This window comes from Euprymna scolopes, chromosome 19, assembly GCF_053919585.1.
Source record: "Euprymna scolopes isolate OS-2025 chromosome 19, ASM5391958v1, whole genome shotgun sequence".
In the NCBI taxonomy this organism is placed as follows: Eukaryota; Metazoa; Mollusca; class Cephalopoda; order Sepiida; family Sepiolidae; genus Euprymna; species Euprymna scolopes.
In genome coordinates, this window is record NC_136500.1 from 138,864,978 (window position 1) to 138,890,370 (window position 25,393).

Below are 25,393 nucleotides of genomic sequence, written 5' to 3' on the forward strand. Positions count from 1 at the left end.
CAACATTTTTAATTTTCAGTATAATATCTTTACTTTATGTAACATTTTTAATTTTCAGTATAATATCTTTACTTTATGTAACATTTTCAGTTTTCTGTATAATATCTTTACTTTATGCAACATTTTTAGTTTTCAGTATAATATCTTTACTTTATGTAACATTTTTAATTTTCAGTATAATATCTTTACTTTATGCAACATTTTTAGTTTTCAGTATAATATCTTTACTTTATGTAACATTTTTAGTTTTCAGTATAATATCTTTACTTTATGCAACATTTTAAGTTTTCAGTATAATATCTTTACTTTATGTAACAATTTTAGTTTTCAGTATAATATCTTTACTTTATGCAACATTTTTAGTTTTCAGTATAATATCTTTACTTTATGTAACATTTTTAGTTTTCAGTGTAATATCTTTACTTTATATAACATTTTTAGTTTTCAGTATAATATCTTTACTTTATGTAACATTTTTAGTTTTCAGTATAATATCTTTACTTTATGCAACATTTTTAGTTTTCAGTATAATATCTTTACTTTATGTAACATTTTTAGTTTTCAGTATAATATCTTTACTTTATGTACCATTTTTAATTTTCAGTATAATATCTTTACTTTATGCAACATTTTTAGTTTTCAGTATAATATCTTTACTTTATGCAATATTTTTAGTTTTCAGTATAATATCTTTACTTTATGTACCATTTTTAATTTTCAGTATAATATCTTTACTTTATGTAACATTTTTAGTTTTCAGTGTAATATCTTTACTTTATATAACATTTTTAGTTTTCAGTATAATATCTTTACTTTATGCAACATTTTTAGTTTTCAGTATAATATCTTTACTTTATGCAACATTTTTAGTTTTCAGTATAATATCTTTACTTTATGTAACATTTTTAGTTTTCAGTATAATATCTTTACTTTATGCAACATTTTTAATTTTCAGTATAATATCTTTACTTTATGTAACATTTTTAGTTTTCAGTATAATATCTTTACTTTATGTAACATTTTTAGTTTTCAGTATAATATCTTTACTTTATGTAACATTTTTAGTTTTCAGTATAATATCTTTACTTTATGTAACATTTTTAATTTTCAGTATAATATCTTTACTTTATGTAACATTTTTAGTTTTCAGTATAATATCTTTACTTTATGTAACATTTTTAGTTTTCAGTATAATATGTTTACTTTATGTAACATTTTTAGTTTTCAGTATAATATCTTTACTTTATGTAACATTTTTAGTTTTCAGTATAATATCTTTACTTTATGTAACATTTTTAGTTTTCAGTATAATATCTTTACTTTATGTAACATTTTTAGTTTTCAGTATAATATCTTTACTTTATGACACATTTTTAGTTTTCAGTATAATATCTTTACTTTATGTAACATTTTTAATTTTCAGTATAATATCTTTACTTTATGTAACATTTTTAGTTTTCAGTATAATATCTTTACTTTATGTAACATTTTTAGTTTTCAGTATAATATCTTTACTTTATGACACATTTTTAGTTTTCAGTATAATATCTTTACTTTATGTAACATTTTTAATTTTCAGTATAATATCTTTACTTTATGTAACATTTTTAGTTTTCAGTATAATATGTTTACTTTATGTAACATTTTAAAAGGTGTTTTTCGCTCGTTGTAATCTTTTAAATTACAATCGTATTAAAACTGTTATCTTCTTTTTAGTAAGTTAAATACAACACGGGGAAAAAAAACAAATTCGCACAATTTTCTTAATTCAATTCAAGCTAGGCCAAAAAGCTGCTGAGACAGCTTGCGATATCAACGAAGCGTTTAACCCAGGAACCACTACTTATCACACGCCACAATGTTAGTTTAAGAAATTCATTGGCGTCGACGAGAGTTTTGGAGATGATCAGCGTAGCGCTCTGATATCGAATGTTGACAACGATTAATTAATCGAATCCAATCTACGCAAAACTCTCTGAAAACTTGCTTCTTAATTAGATGTAACGTATACGACTATTTCCGACCACTTGAGGGAGATTAGAAAGACAAAAGAGCTTGATAAATGGGTGCCTCACGAATTGAACGACATTCAAAAGAAACATTGTTATGAAGAATCATCTTCTTTTATTTTACGCAACAAGAACGACCCGTTTCTCGACCGGATTGTGACTTGTTCAGCATAGTGGTTAGATGCCGACGAAGCTCAAAGATACTTCTCGAAGCTAAAGGTGGACCAAAAGAAGGTCGTCCTGACTGTTTGGTGGTCTGCGACCTGTCTTATCCATTACAGTTTTTTGTACGCAGGAAAAACTGTTATGACGGAAAAGTACCACCAATAACTGTTATGACGGAAAAGTACCACCAATAACTGTTATGACGGAAAAGTACCACCAATAACTGTATTAAATGCATCAGAAACTTCGACAACAACACCCAGTATTACTTAACAGAAAATGCCCAATTCTCCCCCATGACAATACTCGACCGCACGTTGCTAAACCGACCATGCAAAGTCTGCCTTATCCGCCACACTCTCCAGATCTCTCACCTCCCGACTACCATTCTTTTAAGTATCTCAACACTTTTCTGCGTGAGAAATGCTTAAAAAACCTAAGTGATATCAAAAACGCGTTCAGCGACTTCATCGCCATAAGAACTCAGGATTTTTACGTCACTGGCATAAATACACTTGTTTTGCGTTGGAAAAGTGTGATTCTTTCAATCAATAAATTTTTGTTGGAGCTGAGATATTTTCATTTGAATTTAAAAGTTAAAAACTGCACGAACTTTCTTGCTAAACTGAAAGGTTTATGAAAGTTTCTGTCGGCCATTGTTTCACAGTTCAACTTGAACTAGTATTTTTACCGCTAAACAAAATATTAATTTAATATTAAGCCTGTGTAAGTAACCTGGGTGTTCCAAACATAGGGTGTTAATACACCCCAACACAAAAAAAAATTATAGTGTTATTATTTTGTATTATTTCTGCTGGTTCAGAATATATCTACAGTTCCTTTTGAACAGTTTGAATAACTTGTAGCTTGTTAATATTAATATAAAATAATACAATAAAATAAATTTAAAAATAAGGAAAAATGAAAGAAATCTTTGGTTTTGATCGCATTTATTTTTAAAAAAATACCCACAGAATTCACCAGTTTGTGTTACTTTTTATTAAGTATGATAAAAATAAAATGTTTCCATAAATTGAAATAAAAGGAAAAATGAATATGTTCTTCCAAATGTAAACACAAAATGTTTCCATAAATTGAAATAACAAGAAAAATGAATATGAGTTCCTTACATAAATATTACCTTTCAATCTGATTCACCTGCTCGTACAACTGAAATACAACTGCGCCATACTATATGTTGATTTCTTCCGATGATATATCAGTGTATGCCTCGGCAAATTTTATGGCAATGTTAAAAAGTTCTTCGGATACCGAGAGATAGAAGTCTATGATGTCGAAGTGTATAAACGTACATTTATCTTTGTTTTCTATATTTTTAAACCAGGTGATTGCTTCGGCAGTATTTGCCCACTGGTTCAATTCTAGGTCTTGTTTGATATGTTTGTTTACTCTAGAAAGTATTGTTTTGCTAATTCTACCTATTTCTGGTTTAGTTGGGTTTATCAGGCGGGTGCTGGGATTATTATTAAAGTCCCATTTGTGGTCTTTAAGCAGAATGTATGCCTCTCTAGGTTTCAATTTGCCAACTTTATCGCTAATTTTTAATTTATCGGTAATTTGTTTACTTTCAGTATTTATTATATCTATGTAGTCGCATTCGTTTGTGTCTAGTTTTTTGTAGTTTTTTGTAATGTTTTCTGTGATTAGTTTTCAGTATTTATTATATCTATGTAGTCGCATTCGTTTATATCGAATGTTTTCTGTTTTTTTAGCGATATTTCGAAATTAACTCTTTCCATATCTATTTTTAATGTGGTGAAATAAATTCTTTTGAGAGTGCGTAACTGTTTCAGGAGCTAAATATAACTACTTCATTTACTCACATAAAATTAATATACGAAAGTATAAATTTATGCGTAAACTTGAAGTATTTACTTCAAAAGTTGTCAATACGTAGGTAGAGGTAGTTAGTAAGTTATAAAATATATATGGAGATTAAGATACACTGAATATTTCGCGTTTCATTCACTCTAGGACTCTTCAGGCTTATGCGCGAATTTTGTGGTTGTCTGTCGCTTTTATATACGCACCTTCTATTGAGATTTTAGTTAGCCAATCAGCTTTCTAGTATCCACCGCGCCCTTCCTATCAGCCAATGAACATGCACTTATCGGACAAAGGCCTATTTGACTTCTGTTTGACCTGTTGCTTTGTGTATGCTTTATTAAGCCTGGATATCTAGTTTCTTGACCTGTTTTCAATCTAGGTTATGCTTTTTTTAATCGCCATATATATTTTATAACTTACTAACTAGTTCTACCTACGTATTGAGCACTTTTGAAGTAAATACTTAAAGTTTACGCATAAATTTATACTTTCGTATATTAATTTATGTGAGTAAATGAAGTAGTTATATATATATATATATATATATATATATATATATAATTTAAAATCAGTTAAGAAGATTTTTTATATTTAAACAAAGTCACCCTGTAGTAATTATTAAGTTATAGATTATAAATATTTAAAATAGATTAGTAATCAGAAAATGTTATGATTTATGGTGGTTTAAACCTGTCGAATTTAAACCAATGTTTATGAATGCATCCCGTAAGAAGTTTATGAGAATGGATTTACTGTCATTATATTTTAATATATTACGGCCCTCATATCTACAAAGTGCGCAGAATCTGTCACTCGACCTGTACGCTTTAAAGGATCCTAGTATTTTCCATTTTATATGGAAGGAAATATTTCCATTGTTAAGGTGCCAAATATATTTCGATAAAGATGTCTGGTTTTTCAAGGATAGATTTTTAAAGGAGTGCTTATGTGTGGAGATTCTGTGTTTAATAAGTTCAAATGTGGACCCAAAGTAAATTGCATTTTGTTTAATATATTTATAATAATTGTTTTCAGCTCGATTTAGAGTGGCATTGGTGTGTAATACGTTTGGTTGTATTTGATTGGTAGATTGTTTAATGAGGGGTGTTGTCGTTGATTAATTGTTTGGTTGTATTTGATTGGTAGATTGATTAATGAGGGGTGTTGTCGTTGATTAATTGTTTGGTTTTATTTGATTGGTAGATTTTTTAATGAGGGGTGTTGTCGTTGATTAATTGAGTGCTGGAATTAGTCTGTATGAGAGGATTTATATGGTTACTATGATTATCATTTATATTGGGGTTTTTTGATACTGTGTAGCTATAAATCACACTTTTTACTTTGCAGGTACCTCGTAAAGGACATTCATTCTTTCTTCTACAGTTACAGTCTGCCATAGTTTGTATGTGTTTGTATTTTGTATCTTTCTAATTTTTTTATTGTTGGAACTGATTATTTTTATGTAGATTTGGCATTGTTGAGTAAGATACTTTGATCGTATTTTTGTTAAAGAGTTTACTGTACCTATGAGAGGCTTTAAAGCTTATTTCTAATATTTAAAAAAATTATCTGGTTAAGTGTATTTTAAGATTTTTAGAATATGGAGAGTTCAGTATATATATATATATATATATATATATATATACGTTATATATATACGTTATATATATACGTTATATATATATATATATATATATATATATATATATATATATATATATATATATATATACGTTTTATTTTTCTGCTTTTATTTCTGTAAGGTCTGAGGTAAGGCCTGGCAACCGAAACATGTGTAACTAAACAGATAAAACGGCCATAAAAAATAAAACGCATATTTGCTCTGCAATAGTATTGAGTACTCTCTTCAGGCTTTTACTAATTACCATTTTTGATATATATATATATATATATATATATATATATATATATATATATATATATATATATATATATATATATATATATATATATATATTGAAGTTTATCTGTACTTAAGATAGTTGGATATCAGAAAGGATTTATTTATTTTTTTAATGAATCTAAATATGGCAATTTTCAGGTAGCGGGACGGCATGTTGGATGTTTGACAAAACAAATGGAAGATGACGTTTTTTTCTACTTACTCTGAACTTTTATCATTATCTCGTGAATATTCCGTACTTGTATTGGCTACCGATGAACACTGGGTACTGTACGAATTGTCAAGGTCCTTTGTCTGATCAGAGCTCCAACTGCTCGTGTAGTTAGAATTTGTCCGGAGTGAACGGTTACTTGATTCAGTATCACCAAACTCATCGCCACTATCATCATCGCTTGTATACATCGGGTTTTGTACACCGTTGGGTACCGTCTGGTCGTAATTTAGTCCACCAAGAATATTATTTGGGTCATTGGCCATTGGATTGATAAACAACGGATAAAATGGGCCCATCTGTTGGATTAGGTTAGGGTTGTTAGCAAACAAGGTTGGGTTTAAGTTATGTTGGTAGAATGGAGGAACTATTTGAGTGGCGCTTAACAGTTTTAGATAATCATTGAGGTGAGTAAGATTCGGAAGCGATGCACCCATGGCGGGATTCGACATCAACCCAGCGCCAGGAGCATTGTTTATCTGTTGCAAACCGGTGTATTTTGAGTTTTGTCCCGTTTTCTTATTTAAACGGCTGCCAGCTATTTGTTCCAGACCGTTGTTGACTTTTCTGTCTTGGCTGGCACTTCTTGTAGGCTGCCCGTTTCCAGATTTTGAATGTCGCTTCTTCGTTTGCGTCGAGGTTTGATCCGTGTCAAATTTATGTGTTGAATCGCCGATCTCTTTGACCTGTTGCAGAACAGCCCCGTCGTCCGATCTAGCCACAAACATCTCATTCTCTTTATCGATCTGTTGACGATGTCTACTCGTCTCTTTACCTTCGCCATTCGTCGATACTGATCGGGATACGTCTCGAGATGGCGTTGGCTGCGAAGAATTGGTCCGTGAAACACTCGCAGAAGACGTGCCATTTCTTTCATTATTTGGATAACACATGTACATTCTCATCTTTCGAAATTCTAATTCCGTTCGCTGCTGTGCCAGTCGCTCTTCTTCCATTTGTCGTTCTTGGGCCTGAATTCGGCTGGCCAACTCAAGCTCTAATTTCTCCTTTTCGTTTAGTTTCACCGTTGATTGGAAAGCATACTTCTTTTTCTTGTTGCGCCATTTGGGTGCATTGCCGGCGGTCTCGTCTATCACGTGATCGTTTTCAGCAGACGGTATATTTTTGAAACCAGGCAAAAGTAAAATCTCTCCATGGCCGCCGTATACAATGCCGGACGTTGCTGAGTTTCCTTGCTCCTTCGTCGGCGGAATTGATGACCGGTTTGTTTTCTTGGACACTTCTTCTTTCTTTCGGTTCTTTTTCTCCGATTTTCTTTTTGAATGCGTTTGTGAAGTAGAGTCCATATCGGACGTGTCTGAAGACTTTAAATACCAATTGGAACCTGGCGGGTTCGTCGAGCCGCTCAACAAAGAATCCTGCGAGTCCCATACAATCAACGGCTTTTCGTTTTCCGCGGTCAAATCTTCGATGCTTCCGTTTTTCTTCTGGTTCTTTACTGAAGAAATCCCCGGCGAAAAACTTGAAAATTTCTTCATGCTACCCGGAACTAAGTTGGATTTAAAACCATTTGAGGTCAACGTCCGTCGCTCTTCAGCTTTCTTTTCGGACGTGTTTTCCACTTCTTCAAAATCGTTTAGATCTTGTTCAGGCGTCCAACTCTGCTGCTCTTTCCCTTTCAGGGAACTGTTTTTGTGGACGTCGATATTCGTACGCCAAATAGTCTTCTTATTATCTTCAGGAGAATTTCTAGCTTGTGTTATAACAACGCTTGTTTTTTCTAACTTGTGAGAGTTTGAAATCTGTGAAGAATTTGAAATGACTGAACTTTTCCTTGAGTTATCGGAACTCTGGCTCGAGCCTCGATTAGTCAGCGTTTTTACGCTATTGTTGTCATCCGACACTATTCTTTTGTCCTTCTCTCCTTGGATGTTTGCTTGGTTATCTCCTTCGTGCTCCACTGTACGCCCGACGGTAATGTTCTTTCCGTTAGGCAGTTTCGTTTTCAAACTATCACCGTTCTTTTGCTGCCTCGTCAAAAAGAATTTGCTCAGCTCTTTCTGGAACATTTCGCGGGGATCGTCCTTTTGGGGTTTGTCGACCGTTTTTGGCTGCTGGTTTTTCCGAGATCGGAGGGAACTACGGGCAGCCAAGATGTCGTCTCTCTGAATGAACTGCAAACCCTTCATTGAGTCGCTGTCCCCAGTTGAATTGCTGCTGGATCTACGCGAGTTAGAAACATTGGTTCGCGGGCAAATCCTGGAAGTTGGCGTCAAAGGTGGAGTTGCTGAAGGGAGAGGAGGTGGTGGTGGCGGCGGAGGAGGAGGAGGCGGTGGTGGGATTGAAGGGGTTGAGGTAGTCGATGAAGGACCCGGATTGACCGTTGTGGAGGACTTATGCGCCTCATTTTCTGATTTCGTTTTGGAAATCTTATTGGCGGCTTCTTGTATTTGCTTAGTCAAGCTGGGCATAGCATTTGGAGCTGATTGCTGTGATGAGTCCGACGACTCAGCATTTCGAACGGGTTCAACATTTTTGTATTCCTCTATTTGGCTGGACGGGTTTGGGGGTGGAACTTCAGCTGTTACTATTGGTGTGGCAGGGACGAACCCAGGTAACAACTGGGCTCCAGGCGGTAACGATGCGATCACTTTTCCACCGACAAGCAAGGTGTTCATTTTACCCATTGAAGAGGCCTGTTGGTTAAGATGATCCCCGGCTGAGGGATATACACTGAGAGGCCTGTTATGCTGTAGTGTAGTTGGAAATGTGTTGTAATTAGGTAGAACTGAGTATGTTACTTGCTGGCCGACTTGCTGTGTTGTCGTGAACGGTTGGGATGTTGTGTACAAACCAGTTGGTACAGAAACCAGAACCTGCGACATGGATGGAACGTTGGAACCAGTTTGGAAGTTTGGGAGAATGAAGGAATTAGATGCGGGGAGAAAAGGTGCGCCACCGATCGATGATGGAATCGACAGGGGATAGCCACTTTCCGTATAAGTAGTCCCACCTTGTAACGCATACAAATGTGCTGTACTTGTAAAACCGGGCATGTTAGTCGATAAATAAGTATTTGTAGGAACGGGGTGCGACGTTAGTGACGTGTTTGTTAATTTGGTATCAGTAAACGAATTCGAAATGGGATTTTGATCGATTTTTACAGGCAGTCCTTGATTCGGTTGTGTCCCCAAAACGGACGGTGTAGAAAAGACGGGCGTTTCTGTTTGCTTCAGCACTTCCGCTTTGTTTATTGCTACTTCCGGTGAATCAGATTTCGGTAGCGTTTCACTAGCGGGCTTGTCTTGTTCATGCGTGTTTTCGCGTTTAACATAAATTGCGCTTTGCTGCGGAACTAATTGCATCGTGGCTGATTTTTCTTCTAATGAAGCAGATTGCAAAGCCTTACTGCTTTGTATTTTTTCGCTAGAATCCAATAACATCGAAATATCGTCTTGCGTTGGAGGCTTCCATATTGGTGGTACTTCCGGTTTGGGAGTGGAGGAAATCTCGATCGGCTTCTCCGCTTCGTTGTGACTGGCGCTTGGTCCATATGGTTCGCTTGAAGCCAAAGGAGGTGGAATGCTTGGGTGTAAGCTTTGTAACGTTGAAGAGTCAGATTTATTTGGTTGGTCAGAAGCAATTTGAGGGCTGGGGTCGACACCAATTATGGGCGTCTTTTGTGGTGACGTCATAGGCGGATTCTTCTCTTTGTCGGACAGCAATGAGACGTTTTGGGGTATTTTTTCTTTTTCTAAAATTTCCAACGATTCTTCCGTTGATCCGATCTTTTGAGCACTCGATTCTTCCCCTGTTGTATCAGTTAGTTTTGCCTTATTTTGGTTTAACTTCTCGGGTGATTGGGATGTTGTTGGAGTCGAAAGTGTTGATGTTTTATTAATAGAGGGTTGAGGAGTTACTGTGTTTGGCACGGAGGCAGTAGCTACAATGTTTTTGGCTGGGTCGCTCTTAAATAACACCGGTGTGATAAGATTTCTGTAGGATAGGCTTGTAGAAGAGTCGCTCATGAGACTTGGTTTTGGTCCTGGTTCGGGAGATGAGGATGTGAACCATCTCGGACGAGGAGGAATAAATACCGGATCTTTAGATAGTTCTTTTATCGTCTCAGAAACATCGGATTTTGCTTGCTGAAGTTCTGTTTGGTCTTTCTCCAATTCAGTTCCGGACGTGACCATTTCCACAGAAGGCTCTAGCTCTGGTAAAGAATCTAAAACGCTCGGATCTTCTCTCACGTGATGCGAGCTCAGAGAGAATGACTTGGCCAGAGATGGAGGATCGGGAGCACGCTTCTTTTTGCGGCTTCGTCGACGTTCTATCACATCGAATTCGTCCTTTCCATTATGATAAGGGTCTTGGTTTAATCTGGGTGCACTGCCGATGTTGGAGCGTGAATCTAGGCTACCGAGGAGACTGTTTTGGCGACGCATCTCGGCAAGCTGCGCATACGTAAGTGACTGTGTGCGGTCGATGTGGAAACTGCATTTCTGCGGCAAGGATGTGTTAGACATCCGACTAAATGTTTCTGAAGAATAAGATGACATGTCTTCGGTGTCTTCTGGGACAACTGGTTGAGAAGAAAAAGTTGACGTCGACGCGTGCCGTCGGTGATTCGTAAAGTCGCGCGGGAGGTTTCCGTTCGCAGGAACGCTCGTGTTTCTTTTCAAACCTGGAGGGGAACTAGTTATCCGATCCAAATTTTCTTTGGATGAAGATTTTAATTCCTCCAAGGACTTATATCTATTTTCTCGTCTGTCTAAAAGACCGTTGTGCATTTCAGGTCGGGAAGCGAAATTAAAATTTGAGTTGCCATTTTCCGGCATTATTTTTGAGATTTCCGCATTTTCTTGGATTTTTTCTTTGTTCCATTGATCTGGAAGAATATCTGGATTATTTCCAAGCGTTGACGTTGCCAAAGGCGGGGCCACATTTTTAGCATTCTGATATTTCCCCTCAGTGCCGGCGATGATCGAAGCGAGATTAGCTGCGTGTCTATCAAGGGTCTCCTTCTGAATGCTGTCGCGAATTTGCTCGTTCAGTGCCGTGACCGGATTCCCCCAAATTGTAGCGAAATCCGAATTCCTCGTGGCCAGTTCAGCAGAGACGGGTCGTAATCGACGGGGAGCGACCCCCGTTGGCAGAACTTTGTTTTCTGGTACCACAAAGCTGTGGATGCGGAAAGGGGGCAACGGAGCCTGGGGCTTTCTTTTCACTGGGGGAGGCTGTTTGTTGTTTGTCACTGTTGTCTGCAGTGGTACAGAAGACTTTTGACCCATCTCTCTCTGGTGTCCTGTATAAACGAGAAAGAAAAAGTTACTTGTTTGCGAGTTTTAATACAAAAAAAGAAGCATTTTTACAGGGTGGAACGATAAAAGTGTCGCCCTCAAGCTTTATTTTAAAACTTTTACTGAAAAAATTCTATTCAGGTAACTAGATTATAGAGCTGACATCTATTTAATGTAGCCGTCTTCAGCCTCAATTACCGCCTCGATACGGGCCGGAACTGGGAGCATGCCTTTTCCATCATCGCCAGCGAGATCTCGGCGAATACTCGGCGGATGGTGGCGATCATGCTGACTTTGGTGTTGTAGGAGGTCATGTTTGTGATGTTCTCGACGTATGACCAAACGAAGTAGTCCAGTGGGTTAAGGTCGGGGAAGGAGGGAGGCCAGTGAAAGAAGAGGACAAAGTCGTATCATTCTTTCTGAAGCCAAGCATGGGCCTCTTTGGATATGTGGGCCAGCGTCGAGTCCTGCTGCCACACCCAGGGTCTGCCAGCAGCCACCTGATTTAACCGAGGGGATCACCATAATCTTCAGCACATCTAGGTACACTTTGGTATTGACTTTCAAGCCGATTTCAAAGATGTCAGAGGCATGATGTGGCCCTCATTTGAAACCACACTAAAGACCATAACCGTGACCGGAAACTCCGTTGAGCTGTGTCCTCAAGCGTTGAACCTTTCGGATTTGCATTTTGAGGTTTCTGGCAATGGTTTTTTTGTCATAACTTGGATCGGTAGAGAGTATGAGTTGTACAGCGGCGCATCTCCGATCTTGCTCATTGTGTCACTTTCAGACGTAATAGAAGGTTCCTACCGCTCTTGGGATTCGTACGCAATTGGCCAACTTGTAGATGGTCTGCAACATAAAAAGAAACCCGGTTTTAATCAAACGGAAATGGAATCATATCGTCATTTCCAGGCGACAATTTTATCGTTTCATCCTGTATTTAAAATAACAATGAAATATAAAACACACACACGTTATGTTTCTGAAGTTTGGAAATAAGGATTGGTTATTCGTATTATTCAGATTTTTTCGGACTATTGTCTTATATTGAATGCTATTTGCACAATGTTTTGGTCGATATAGCAGCCGACCTTCTCCGTGTGTATCTTGTCGAACTCGGGAATCTGCAAAAACTCGTGTTATAACGGATAAAGTACTTGGCAAAATTCAGTTGTAAAATTCAGTTGTAAATTACACCCTGCTGGAGGTTGAAGATTCAATCATCAGTGCAGGCGACACTCAAAATACAATCTCGAATTACTTAGGACATCTACTCACTCATGGCTGACGGAACAAGAAAATGCTTCCCTCGTGGATATAATAGAGTGTTCTGATTGAATTTCCGTGCTAATTCTTGGGTTTGGCAGAAAGATTCCCGAGTTTGACAGAAAGATTCCCGAGTTTGGCAAGAAGGTCGAAGGTTACATTGACCGAAACGCTGTGAAAATAACACTCAAGATGATATCAGTAATCCGAAGAATCTAAATAATACGAATATGTCGATGTATATAGCACATCAACACCTGTACAGGCAACTACAGAAACAAGAAAAAAAAATGGTTACCTGTTTTCAAGTATTCACTGAATACAATAAACTTTTTTCTTTTAAATAATAATCAAATATCGCACTGCGATTGGTAAACACGCACTGATAAATAAAATAAATTAAATAAAAACGATATTAATTTAGTTTACGACCCCATTTCCAGCAACCGCGTTGGCATCTTCTGAAAGGATACATAAGACACCGGTAGATGCCGAAGCGATTATATTACCAGCTGTCAGCAAATGATAAGTTTTGATGAAAGTGTGAAATTCATTAAATCGCGAAAATAGATTTAAACTGAATATGACGTAAACTTCTGCATGTCAGTATAATCAGGGAAGCGGTTAGCAAGAAGGGAATCCCAAAGTCTAGCTGTTCGAGTGAAGAAACTATTAGAGTAGAAGGCCTTCCGCCAATGAGGGTCGTCTACAGTAAAAGGTGTGTGATTTTGTCGTGAAATGGGCTTGTCAGAGGTATGTACGTCGAGGGGGGGGGCATAAGTGCAATGAGTTTATCAGACTACATTGTATTAAAATACTTGTAAAACGGGCTAAGTGATGCAACATTGCGGCGATGGGACAGTGGTTGGAGTTTAGTTGACAGTGCGGGACCTATTAGATTGGAGACTCTTCTTTGGACTCTGTCGAAGAGGGAGAGATTAACAGTAGATGCGCTTACCCAGATGTGGCAACACTACTCCATGCATGGGCGAACGGTGGTATTGTAGAGATCCAGGAGACTCTCTGGTGTGAGTAACTTTCTAGCAGGATAGAAGGAACCCACCTTCTTTGCAATGTCCTTAATATATTTGCTCCAGTTTATATTGCCTGTGAATGTTAAACCGAGAAGTTTGAAGGGAGAACTCTCAGGTAGAGTGTTATTAATGGCTATCAGTTGTTAAGAAGGCTTCTTGTAATTTTTAAAGAAGAGTAGTGGAGAAGAAATCGTTCATGGATGAGAAATCCTTCATGACTGAGACAAGTTTTATTTTTGTTCCTATAACCGACCTTGTGTCTAACGCTGCCTTCGTGAAAAGATAAGTGTATATATATATATATATATATATATATATATATATATATATATATATATATATATATATATATATACTAGCATTTCAGCCCGGCGTTGCCCGGGTGTTTGGGAGTGTATGTTGAGCAAAAAAAAAGCGGTCAATTTTTTTAAACTTTGACCCCTATTATGACACCTTAACGTTTATTGTTTTGGGCTCAAATCAAGTTATCAAGTTAGATCTATGCTCAAGGAACCTAGATCTAAAATTTAAAGTGTTTATACCAAAAATAGGCGGAGGAGTTTGGTAGAGTTCTCAAAGATCAAATCGTTGAACTTTAACCCCTTAACAGCCAAATTTCTGGCCGAAAATGCATTACAAAGAGTTTCCCAAATCTCAGTACCATGTATATCAAATTTCGAGTTTGTAGACTTAGAATTGACAGAGTTATTACGTAGGGTAATGTACACAGACACACAGACACACATACAGACAGACACGTTCACTTTTATAGATATATAGATATATATTCATTTTGATCGCTTTCCTGTTCACTCTCTCAAAAAACAAGTAAGTTTTTACAGGAACACGTTAACTCAAAATATTTTCAACCAATAAAAATCGTTTCAAGCTCATAAAGTGACTATCCTATGTCAAAAAATCCTATAAAACAGTGGCACGGTGAATAAACATTCAGAGTCCTTTCGTGGTGACATCTGTGGCGCGTCTAAACTCTCAAGAACGTCCATTCTAGAAAAATGGAATCTTTAATAAAATTCCTTCCTAAAATCGAATCATATTGGGTACAAATAAAGTACAGTTCGCATCCTTCAGTTTCCGCCAATTTTCAACCATGAATCGTTAATCTAAATTCGTTTTAAAACGAATTTTTTTTTTTTTTTTGATAATGAAAATCTAGAACTGTGGGTGGCACACTAATGTGGATGTATAAGTCTAAATACACGATTTTTTTTTTTTTTGATAATGAAAATCTAGAACTGTGGGTGGCACACTAATGTGGATGTATAAGTCTAAATACACGATTTTTTTTTGTTTTTTTTTTTTTGGTTTTTTTTTTGATAATGAAAATCTAGAACTGTGGGTGGCACACTAATGTGGATGTATAAGTCTAAATACACGATTTTGTTTTTTTTTTTTTGTTTTTTTTTGATAATGAAAATCTAGAACTGTGGGTGGCACACTAATGTGGATGTATAAGTCTAAATACACGATTTTTTTTTTTTTTTTTTTTTTTTTTGATAATGAAAATCTAGAACTGTGGGTTGCACACTAATGTGGATGTATAAGTCTAAATACACGTTTTTTTTTGTTTTTTTTTGTTTTTTTTTATAATGAAAATCTAGAACTGTGGGTGGCACACTAATGTGGATGTATAAGTCTAAATACACGATTTTTTTTGTTTTTTTTTATATAATGAAAATCTAGAACTGTGGGTGGCACACTAATGTGGATGTATAAGTCTAAATACACGATTTTTTTTTGTTTTTTTTTATATAATGAAAATCTAGAACTGTGGGTGGCACACTAATGTGGATGTATAAGTCTAAATACACGATTTTTTTTTTTTTTTTTATATAATGAAAATCTAGAACTGTGGGTGGCACACTAATGTGGATGTATAAGTCTAAATACACGATTTTTTTTTCTATTTCTTCGTTTTGCTTTTTGTTTCATATTTTATTGATTTCCTGAATAACGATTGTGACTTTTTTTGCTGTTTTTTTTTTTTATCTGAGTGCAGAGCGAGGAGTTTTCACGATTTCCCAGCCAATAAACACGAATGTTTTAAATTCTTTTCTAACATTAAACCCCGAAACGAAACGGGGAAGAAAAAAAACGCTATTTGTTTTGTGGTCTCCGCAACACGAATCGAAAGTGGACAAACCACAAAACATAAAAGACAAAATCACCCAAGAAACTATTGAGAGAAAACACTTCTACGATACAAACTATTCAGCGTTAGTCTACTGAGTTGAAATCTTGCAACATAAATAAAAGAAAAACCAAGTCGTTGTTTTGTTTTAAACGAATGAAAATCTATTAAAATCCATTATTCTTGAGCAATCTTCTTTTTTTTCCTGAAAGATAAAAAACCTGAACTTTATCATATGAAAAGCAGAATAATATAAAACTTTTTCTATCATTTTTAATAGAATTTTGAATTTTCCAAAAAAACACAATTCACCACCATTTTGGTCTCGATGGATAAGCATTTAAATTTTTTTTTAATGTTTTTTAATCATTTTGTCTAAATAATATTTACGATGATTTGCTATAAGACTATGCAAAATATTATAACATAAGTACCTGAATTTCAAATAATTCTATCTTTTATCTCACTCCATAGATTTCGCGTGGCGAAATTAAAAAATCCAAACGTTAATGATAGTTTGCTTTCATTTAGTCTTGTGAATTTCCATGTATTTTTAACGTTTGTTTTGACGATTAAGTGAAGAATCAACTTTATAAAGGTTTAATTCTTTTTTCATAAACGGTACATACACGCGTGCGGACATATATATATATATATATATATATATATATATATATATATATATATATATATATATATATATATATATAGACAAATATTATTGAATAGCACGGAATTATTCTGTTTTACAATTTTCCTTTTTATCTTCTCCAATCTCCGAATAGTTCTTTTTGTGTTCTTCTCGAAATTGTATACGTTGGATCCATAATCGCGAGCGCTTTCGACAGAAGTACTTCTATAATCCTCAGGCATATTGTAGAAATAAATGTAGAGATTGTTTTTTAATTTACTTATATATACATTTTTTTGTATATATACATTTTTGTATATATAAGTAAATTAAAAAACAATCTCTACATACGGAAATGCTAGTAGTAGTAGTAGTAGTAATAATAATAATAATAATAATAATAATAATAATAATAATAATAATAATAATAATAATAATAATAATAATAGCCAATGAGAAATAAATTGTAAACAGTAAACGCAAATTCATCTGCAAAGTTTATCGAAAGAGGTTGAGAGTACTGGAAATCTTGGGGTGGACTTGTTGTCACTCAGACTCCAGGGAACAACACAAGTTGTTCTCAAAGAGAAGCAAGATATTCAGTACTCTTAGCAAGATACCCAGCTCTAAGCCATTGCCATGATGTTTCATCAGCCACATATGCTACATCCTGGAAAAACTTTTCGCGCATTTTCTTCCCAGCCAATTCCTGTGCTCTTTCTCTATATATACGCTTCACATACTCAGCTTTGGTCTCACATACTACCACTTCATTGGCCACAACCTTGAGCATCCACTCCTCACTTCTAACCACATGCTCCTTTAATGACGTCTCCTTAACTCTAACACAACCTTTCACACTTATCAATCCTCTCCCACCATCTTTCCTCTTCTGATACAACCTAGCTACGCTACTTCTGATGTGGAATATACCAAACATTGCTAAAACGTTTCTTGTTTTGATATCCATGGCAGGCAACTCCTTGTCAGACTATTCTTAAATGTTGCATTCACTACTTTTATCATTTCGATTTCGCAATTAGCTTCACTCTTTTAAGATACTCCTTCTTAACTTTCTCTCTCATCTCTCTGTTCATGATGCCTACACCTTCCAGAACTCCTTAATACTTACACTCTGCTTCTATTTCTTTCATAACTTCTCCATTTAACAACAATATTCCATTTGAATTCGCCTTTACTCCCCTTTTTATCACCAACACTACACACTTATTAATCCCAAATTCCATCCCGATGTCTTCCTAGTATGTCCCGACCATCTCTACCAGTTTCTCCATTTCCTTCTCAAATATTTCCAAATCATCTATAAACAGTAACTATTCGAGACGTCTGTCCTCCAGCTTCCCTCTCTCTCTCTCTCTCTCTCTCTTTCTCTCTCTCTCTCTCTCACACACACACATACATACACACGCACACACAAAAAGTGTAAAAACTAAAGTATTTTTTTAATAAATATTTGATTTCGTTTTTCGTATCTTGACTCCGTGATCAAGTTTATTTTTGTAAGCAAGAGTTAAAAATATTTTTTTTTAATATTATGGGGATGCATAGTCTCTTTTAAAACAATATCTCCTTCAAGAACGGTAATAAAATGTGTTTTCAATCGATATTTATTCAATAAGGGACCAGTTTTCCTATCTAGCAAAAAGGGGGGATTTTTCCGGGTACGAGTTTTCTGAGTACGAGTTTTCCGGGTACGGGTTTTCCGGAGACGAGTTTTCCCGGGACGAGTTTTCCGGGCACCATATACAATAAAAGAACATTAAGAAAAAGGGGGTTTGTTTTACTGTACCCATAGATTCGAAAAAGTTGTCACAAAACAAATGTAGAACAAATAATTGTTATCAAATGCAACATAAGTTACTTTTCTACATAACTGGATATGTTTTTAGTGTTTTTATTCAATGTAACAGTTTATTCAGCTCGAAAAACATACAGTGTTTACCGATGTATTGGAAAATTTTAAATGGCGGCCGACTCTTTCTCTGAGACGGTAAGTTTGGGAAAATGTGTTATAAATAAAAATAAAAAAAACAGTCAAAATACTGTTAAAAACCTGCCGAATATATCTCAGTCTAAGTCACGGTAACATATATTGAGCGAGTTTCTAACAGTATTTTGTCAGGTTTTTTATTTATAACCCATTTTCACAAACTTACCGCCTCAAAGAGAGAGTCGGCCGCCATTTTAAATTTTCAAATACATTGGTACACACTGTATGTTTTTCGAGCTGAATAAACATGCTACATTAAATATAAACACTAAAAACACATCCAGTTAGGTAGAAAAGTAACTTATCTTGTCTTTGATAACATTTATTTGTTATATATTTGTTTTGTGACAACTTTTTCGAATCTATGGGTACAGTAATACAAACCGGAAAAAAGTTTGATAGATAAATAAAAGCAATGTTTTTTATTAACTTTCCGTTTGTATTGTGCTAGTAAAATGAATGGGTATCTTACATGCATCTAGGCGTAACTATATCTACAAAAACGTCCTATTAATAATTACAACTAGTGAGACCTGTGGAAATTCCACAGCGGACTCATTCATATGTAATATATTGATGTTGGCATTCTGTGGATGTTCAGCGTAAATGGAGACGCCCTAATATCATTGGAGCTCTTCTGGTAAGTCTGCAGAGTATTTATCTAAGCTAGCAGGGACGCCCGGCGTAGCCCGGTTGTAAATATGATATTTTAATTCGTGTAGATTTCGTATATATTATCATAGATTTTTATATATTATAAAGTTGTGCTTTCAAAAATAAAATAAAAAATATATCCGTGTGAGTTGGGTGAATTAGCTTGATCGAAACTGAAACCAAAACTTATGAAATATATATATATACAGTTAGATAGATAGATAGATAGATAGATAGATAGATATTTAGATAGATAGATGTACTCATATTCAATGACGAATATATATATATATATATATATATCTATATATATATATATAGTCATCCACATACAGTATTGTTTCGCTGTTTCACAGCTCATCAGTGCGGCTAGACGGGCAACTGCTTCAAGCCAGGATTGAAACCCGATCATCTGTACGACAGTCTAAGCTCCTAGATTGCTCTAAAACGCTAGAATGTCCCGGAAATACGAGCATATTTTACGTTAAATTTATATGTAGAACTGATCCCGCACTCTAAATTCTTTAAAAAAATGTTTTATTTATTTTTTTATATAATTCTCCATAAATGTTTGTCAGTAATTTTTTTTTTTTATAAAACTGTTCTTACTTTATTGCTAAGCATTTTTCCGGTACTTTATAAATACTGCATTCTGATGAAAATGGTGCCCGGAAAACTCGTCCCGGGAAAACTCGTCTCCGGAAAACTGGTCCCCTTTCGCTAGGTAGGAAAACTGGTCCCTTATTGAATAAATATCGATTGAAAACACATTTTATGATTGTTCTTGAAGGAGATATTGTTTTTTAAAATAGACTATAACCCCCCCCCCCATAATATTTTTAAAAAATATTTTTACTTGTTCAATGTTTTGTTTTTTAAAATAAAATCGATTTTCTAAGTGTCCGTTTTCTACCTAACTGGCTAAGTTCTTAGTGGTTTCACTTTTAAAGCGTTTATTATGTTCATACAAAGTTAATTACACATTTTTTTTTGTTCTTATTTTAACGATGTTTTTTGGAGTCATAAAAACAATAATAAAAAACAAAACCAAAAAATTAAAAAACAGGGAGCGATTCGATTCGATTTTTCGTTACTTTTTTGTTTTGTTTTTTTAATTATGATAGTTTTTTGTTGTTATGTTTTCGTTTTCTCTCATACCAAATGCACTAATGCGTTATTTAAAATTATAATTTTATCAATTATCAACATTTATTGTCGTCCTTTCAAATTTTGCAAAAATTAACTAATAAATTAAAAACGAAATATTTTTTTGGCGCGAGAGATGCCATGTACTAACAATCTCTCGTTAACTAATTTTCAATTTTTTTAAATTTTTACTTCAAAATTCTAAAATCAATCATTAAGAGAAAAGGTAATCACTAAATAAATTTATTAATCAATTTTATTGAAAACTCCGCTATCATTTATCAAGAATCTTTTTAATTTCATTTTTTGTTGGTTATTTTTTACCCCCCCCCCACTCTCTCTAAATTATATTTTAAAAAATATTAAAATTTATTATTTTCTTTTTAAAACCAAATCTCCCTCAGTAATTTCTCTAATTTTCTATTTTTTAGCGATTATCAAGACCCCTAAGATGTGATATACCGGACATTATTTCTCGTTCTCACGTAACACTCGACATGTTTTTGTTTGTTTTCTGTGTTTTTTTTTACCGAATAAACGATTCCAAATAAATTAAACAATATAGTCGGCGAGTTAGAAAAATCGATTTTACCCTTTTATAAACAACAGTAAATAAGTAAATTCATTTTATATTAATATAAAAAATGCGGTCTCGTTTATGAACATAATAAACGCTTTAAAATAAGTGAAACTACTAAGAACTTAACCAGTTAGGTAGAAAACGGACACTTAGAAAATCGATTTTATTTAAAAAACAAAACAAAAAAACATTAAACAAGTAAAAATATTTTAAAAAAATATTATGGGGGCTATAGTCTATTTTAATTAATAACAATATCTCCTTTAAGAACGATCATAAAATGTGTTTTTAATCGATATTTATTCAATAAGGGACCAGTTTTCCTACCTAGCGAAAAGGGACGAGTTTTCCGGGGTCAAGTTTTCCGGAGACGAGTTTTCCGGAGACGAGTTTTCCGGAGACGAGTTTTCCCGGGACGAGTTTTCCTAAATTCGATGAAAATATGGAGGCTTGTTTTCTTGTTGTCATCAATTCGCAATTTTAACTTCAGCTGTTATTATGGCTAATTTATCCAACAAGAAAAAATGCGATTTCCCATTTTTAAGCGATTACATTTAAACGGAATGAAAAACTTTGTGATAAAATAAAATAAAAACAACAAAAATCAATTTTCCATATAAATTTAACATAAAACCAAAGGCAAGATAAGTCAACGTAAAACAGGGTCAATAATGATAGAAGCACCGGTGTTACATGTCACATGACCCTAACTGTTCAGATTTTTCAGAACGAGGCTCGTCTGCGGGACCTACTTATCTAAGCTGCACCCAAAATGGAATATGTACAACTAATTCAGACTCTAAATCCTAAAATGTATAATCTTATTTTTTTAGGTTGTTTACTCTTAAATGTAGATACACATTTTTTTTAATTTGCCAAACTTCTAAATGTTTTCCTTCCATCTACTATTTGGATAATTTCATGCTTATTTTTAACGAGGCCAACGCGTTCATCAGACAACGACATGATCAGAATATCACTAGGTGTATCAGAAACTAACCTTACGAATGCGTGAAATATATTGAATAATTCGACCCCCTGTCTTTCCAAGCTTATAACTACTCGAAAAATGAAATTCAAACCTTAATTTTTTTTCAATTAAAGGAGCAAGGACCAAGGTTTCATTTTTAAAAAAATAAATAAATAAACGTGGTTTAAAAAAAGCGTTTTAAACTGCGGACTTTACAGGTAAATTTCTAAAAAACACTACTTTTTGTTTTAAATTTGAATATATTATTTATTAATCTTATATCTTCAATTTGTGATATATAAAACTTTGGTGAGTAAATTAATTATTTACTTTTTAATAGATATTTCAAAATGCGTGGCGTGAATTTAAAAACAAACGTTTGTCTAGAATATTATAATCGGTTTATTGGAAACAGCATAAAATTTCACATTGACCCTGAAAATATCATAAAAATTGAAACAATAGAAAAATTTTGATAGATTTTTAAATTTAAAAAAAAATTTTAAATACTTAGCTCGTAAAATTCAATTGATTTCATTAGTCTTTTTTTTAATAAAAACATAATATTTCTATTACTTTTAAAACAACTTTAATAGTTTATTTTGGAAGTGTAATCCATAAAGAAAATAAACAACCCACTTTTAAAAGAGAAATTATGAGTTTTTTTTTTATTTTATTCGCAGTTTCGTGTTAGGGGTGTCAAAAATTCCCAAAACATTCTGATGCACCTTGAATATCACAAAAGAAATAAAAAAAAACAACTAACAACTTGTCCAATGGTTTAAATCATTTAATATGAAGTGTGAAGTGTCTGAAAGGCGGCGTATAGACGTTTAATAAGTAGGTGCGAAAATAAAATGTAATCAAAAAATAAGCAAATGAACTATAAAATGTTTACTTTGCTTCATATTTGAAGTTCATTTAGTTCAGTAATAAAAAAATAAATAAATAAAATAAACTCCAGAGTCAATGCTACATCGGGGATAGAGATTCCTAACTTGTCGTCTTTGACATCAGTTTTAAGTTGTAAACCAATGGTTCTCAACCTTTTTTTACTCGTGGACCCCTTTTCCCTTCTTTTTATCTTGGTGGACCCCTTCATATATATTGGTCATAAGACAATTTTCTATTTTTCCCTAATATAAATTTTGAAGTTTTAATAATCAAATTTGTTATGTTTGGCCTGTGGACCCCCAGAAATATTCCATGAACTCCTAGGGTCCATGTGGACCCCGGTTGAGAACCTCTGTTGTAAACGAATAATCTACTTATAAATACGTGTTTATTTTATTTTTTTTTAGAATTTTCTTTTCATAGAATTGTTTGGGAATCGGAAATGGGGCTCATTTTTTTTTCCGATTCTGATACCTCAAAGTTCCGATTTTTCCGATTCCCAATTCCGATTCCGATCGCTCGTCCCAACACTAATACACACACACACACATACACACACACACACACACACACACACACACACACATATATATATATATATACATATATATATATATATATAGATTTCTGTAGACATATATTTTCTTATAATATATATCAATCCTTATTTAAGAAGCTCAATGTAATTACAGAGCAATATAGAGAATAAATGACAAAAAGTTATATTCCAAAATTCGTGATGTTGGCCATCTTATAATTTATTCCTTTGATTCAGTTTACTCATAAATACTTATATATATATATATATATATATATATATATATATATATATATATATATATATATATATATATAGCCATCCACTAAAGTACTGTTTCGCTAACAAGTGCGGGTAGACAAGCAACTACCTCAAGCCATGGTCGAAACCCGATCACCCAAACAACAGTCGAAGCTTCTAGCCGTGGCGCTATACGGCTGCTGCTATGCAGGCAGTGAATTAACAATGTTTTGGCATTGTCCAAGTACCTAAGCTCAATTGGTTTACATAAAGAGCATCAATTCATATATATATATATATATATATATATATATATATATATATATATATATATATATATATATATATATATATATACTGTATAAACAAAACCAAGACTTCAAAAAAGGTGTTGGTAGCAACAGAAAGTGTATTTCTTTGTAATTTACAATTTTTTCCACGCCAGTTCGATAATTTCAAGCATTGTGGCGTTTTAAAATGTTCACAACCATGGAAACAATTGTAACTTACAATGAAATACACTTTCTGTTGCTACCAACACCTTTTTTGAAGTCTTGCTTTTGTTAATACAGTATATTAATGCTCAGTTATAAAATATGATAATTTTGTAGCTTACTTTTTAAGTCATCTCTTTTTGGCTTAAAACTTATTGGTATATGAAAATTTACTGAATTACACGAACCCAGTAAAATTCAGTATATTACATACAAGTCTCTCTCTCTCTCTCTCTCTCTCTCTCTCTCTATATATATATATATATATATATATATATATATACATATATATATATATATATATATTATTATTATTATTATTATTATTATTATTATTACCGTTTTATCTGTTTGGTTACATATGTTTCGGATGTTGGACCATGTTTACGATCCAACAGCCTCGCCAGATCTTACAGACCTGTAATGTCTGACAAGGCTGTTGGATCCTAAACATGGTTCAACATCCGAAACATATGTAACCAAACAGATAAAACGGTAATAATATATGTGTGTGTGTGTGTGTGTGTGTGTGTGTGTGTGTGTGTGTGTGTGTGTGTGTGTGTGTTGTGATTCATGTTTTTAAGATAGATAATAACAACACAAGAGACAGCAAAATAATTTCTTTTTACATTCATTCATAACAAAAATAACATTTTTGTTCGAGTGTATAAATGCCATTTCAGTTATGTAAATTATGAATGACGGTAAAAAATATTCCCGGCAACGCTGTGTAGGGACAGCTAGGTGATAAATAATCGTGTATAAGGTCGTTTGACGAGCCGCTGCATTCTAATTCACGCATGACGTGAAAGTCTCGATGAAACGCAACACAATTGTGTTTAGTTTGAGCTGTGGTTTCCATTCTATTTAAAGTCTGCTTTATTAAGAGAGAGAGAGGGGAGGGCTCTTTCTATTTTGACTGTAGTTGTTTTTTCGATTTAATTTCTCTGGCACACCCTGTATAACTGTCGTCCAACAAGGAAGTAGAATGCACAAAAAATGAGCAACAAATTACACTAAAAATATTCTTGATAATTATAACTCTTATATACAGAAGAGCAACAGATGACAAAAAAGTATTCGTGTTAAATAAATCATAATAAATTAATGTGTAATTTATTACTTATCTCTATAACCATTAAATAGAATGGAACCTGTTGCCAAGATCGCTGGGAAAATAGTTGGATCACTCTACCGCTCCAGAAGGTATCTAACACCCAACGCAATCCTCTACCTGTATAAAAGCCAGATGCGTCCTACAATGGAGTAATGTTACCACATCTGAGCGGGAGCTGCTCGAAGACCCCTATTCTGCCTTGACAAAGTTCAAACCCGACTTTGAAACCTAGCAGCTGG

General features: G+C 34.1%; 1 protein-coding gene across 2 annotated transcripts in view; it reads right to left on the minus strand.

The window, feature by feature from the left end:
* LOC145239995 (uncharacterized) overlaps positions 1-25,393 on the minus strand; it is a 201,648-nt gene that overhangs the window by 8,984 nt on the left and 167,271 nt on the right. For both annotated transcript variants that reach the window (XM_080103578.1, XM_080103579.1), the window contains one exon: positions 6,149-11,426. In XM_080103578.1, the coding sequence (XP_079959704.1) occupies positions 6,149-11,412 (5,264 nt within the window). In that variant the 5' untranslated portion in view covers positions 11,413-11,426. The remainder of the gene's footprint in view (positions 1-6,148; positions 11,427-25,393) is intronic.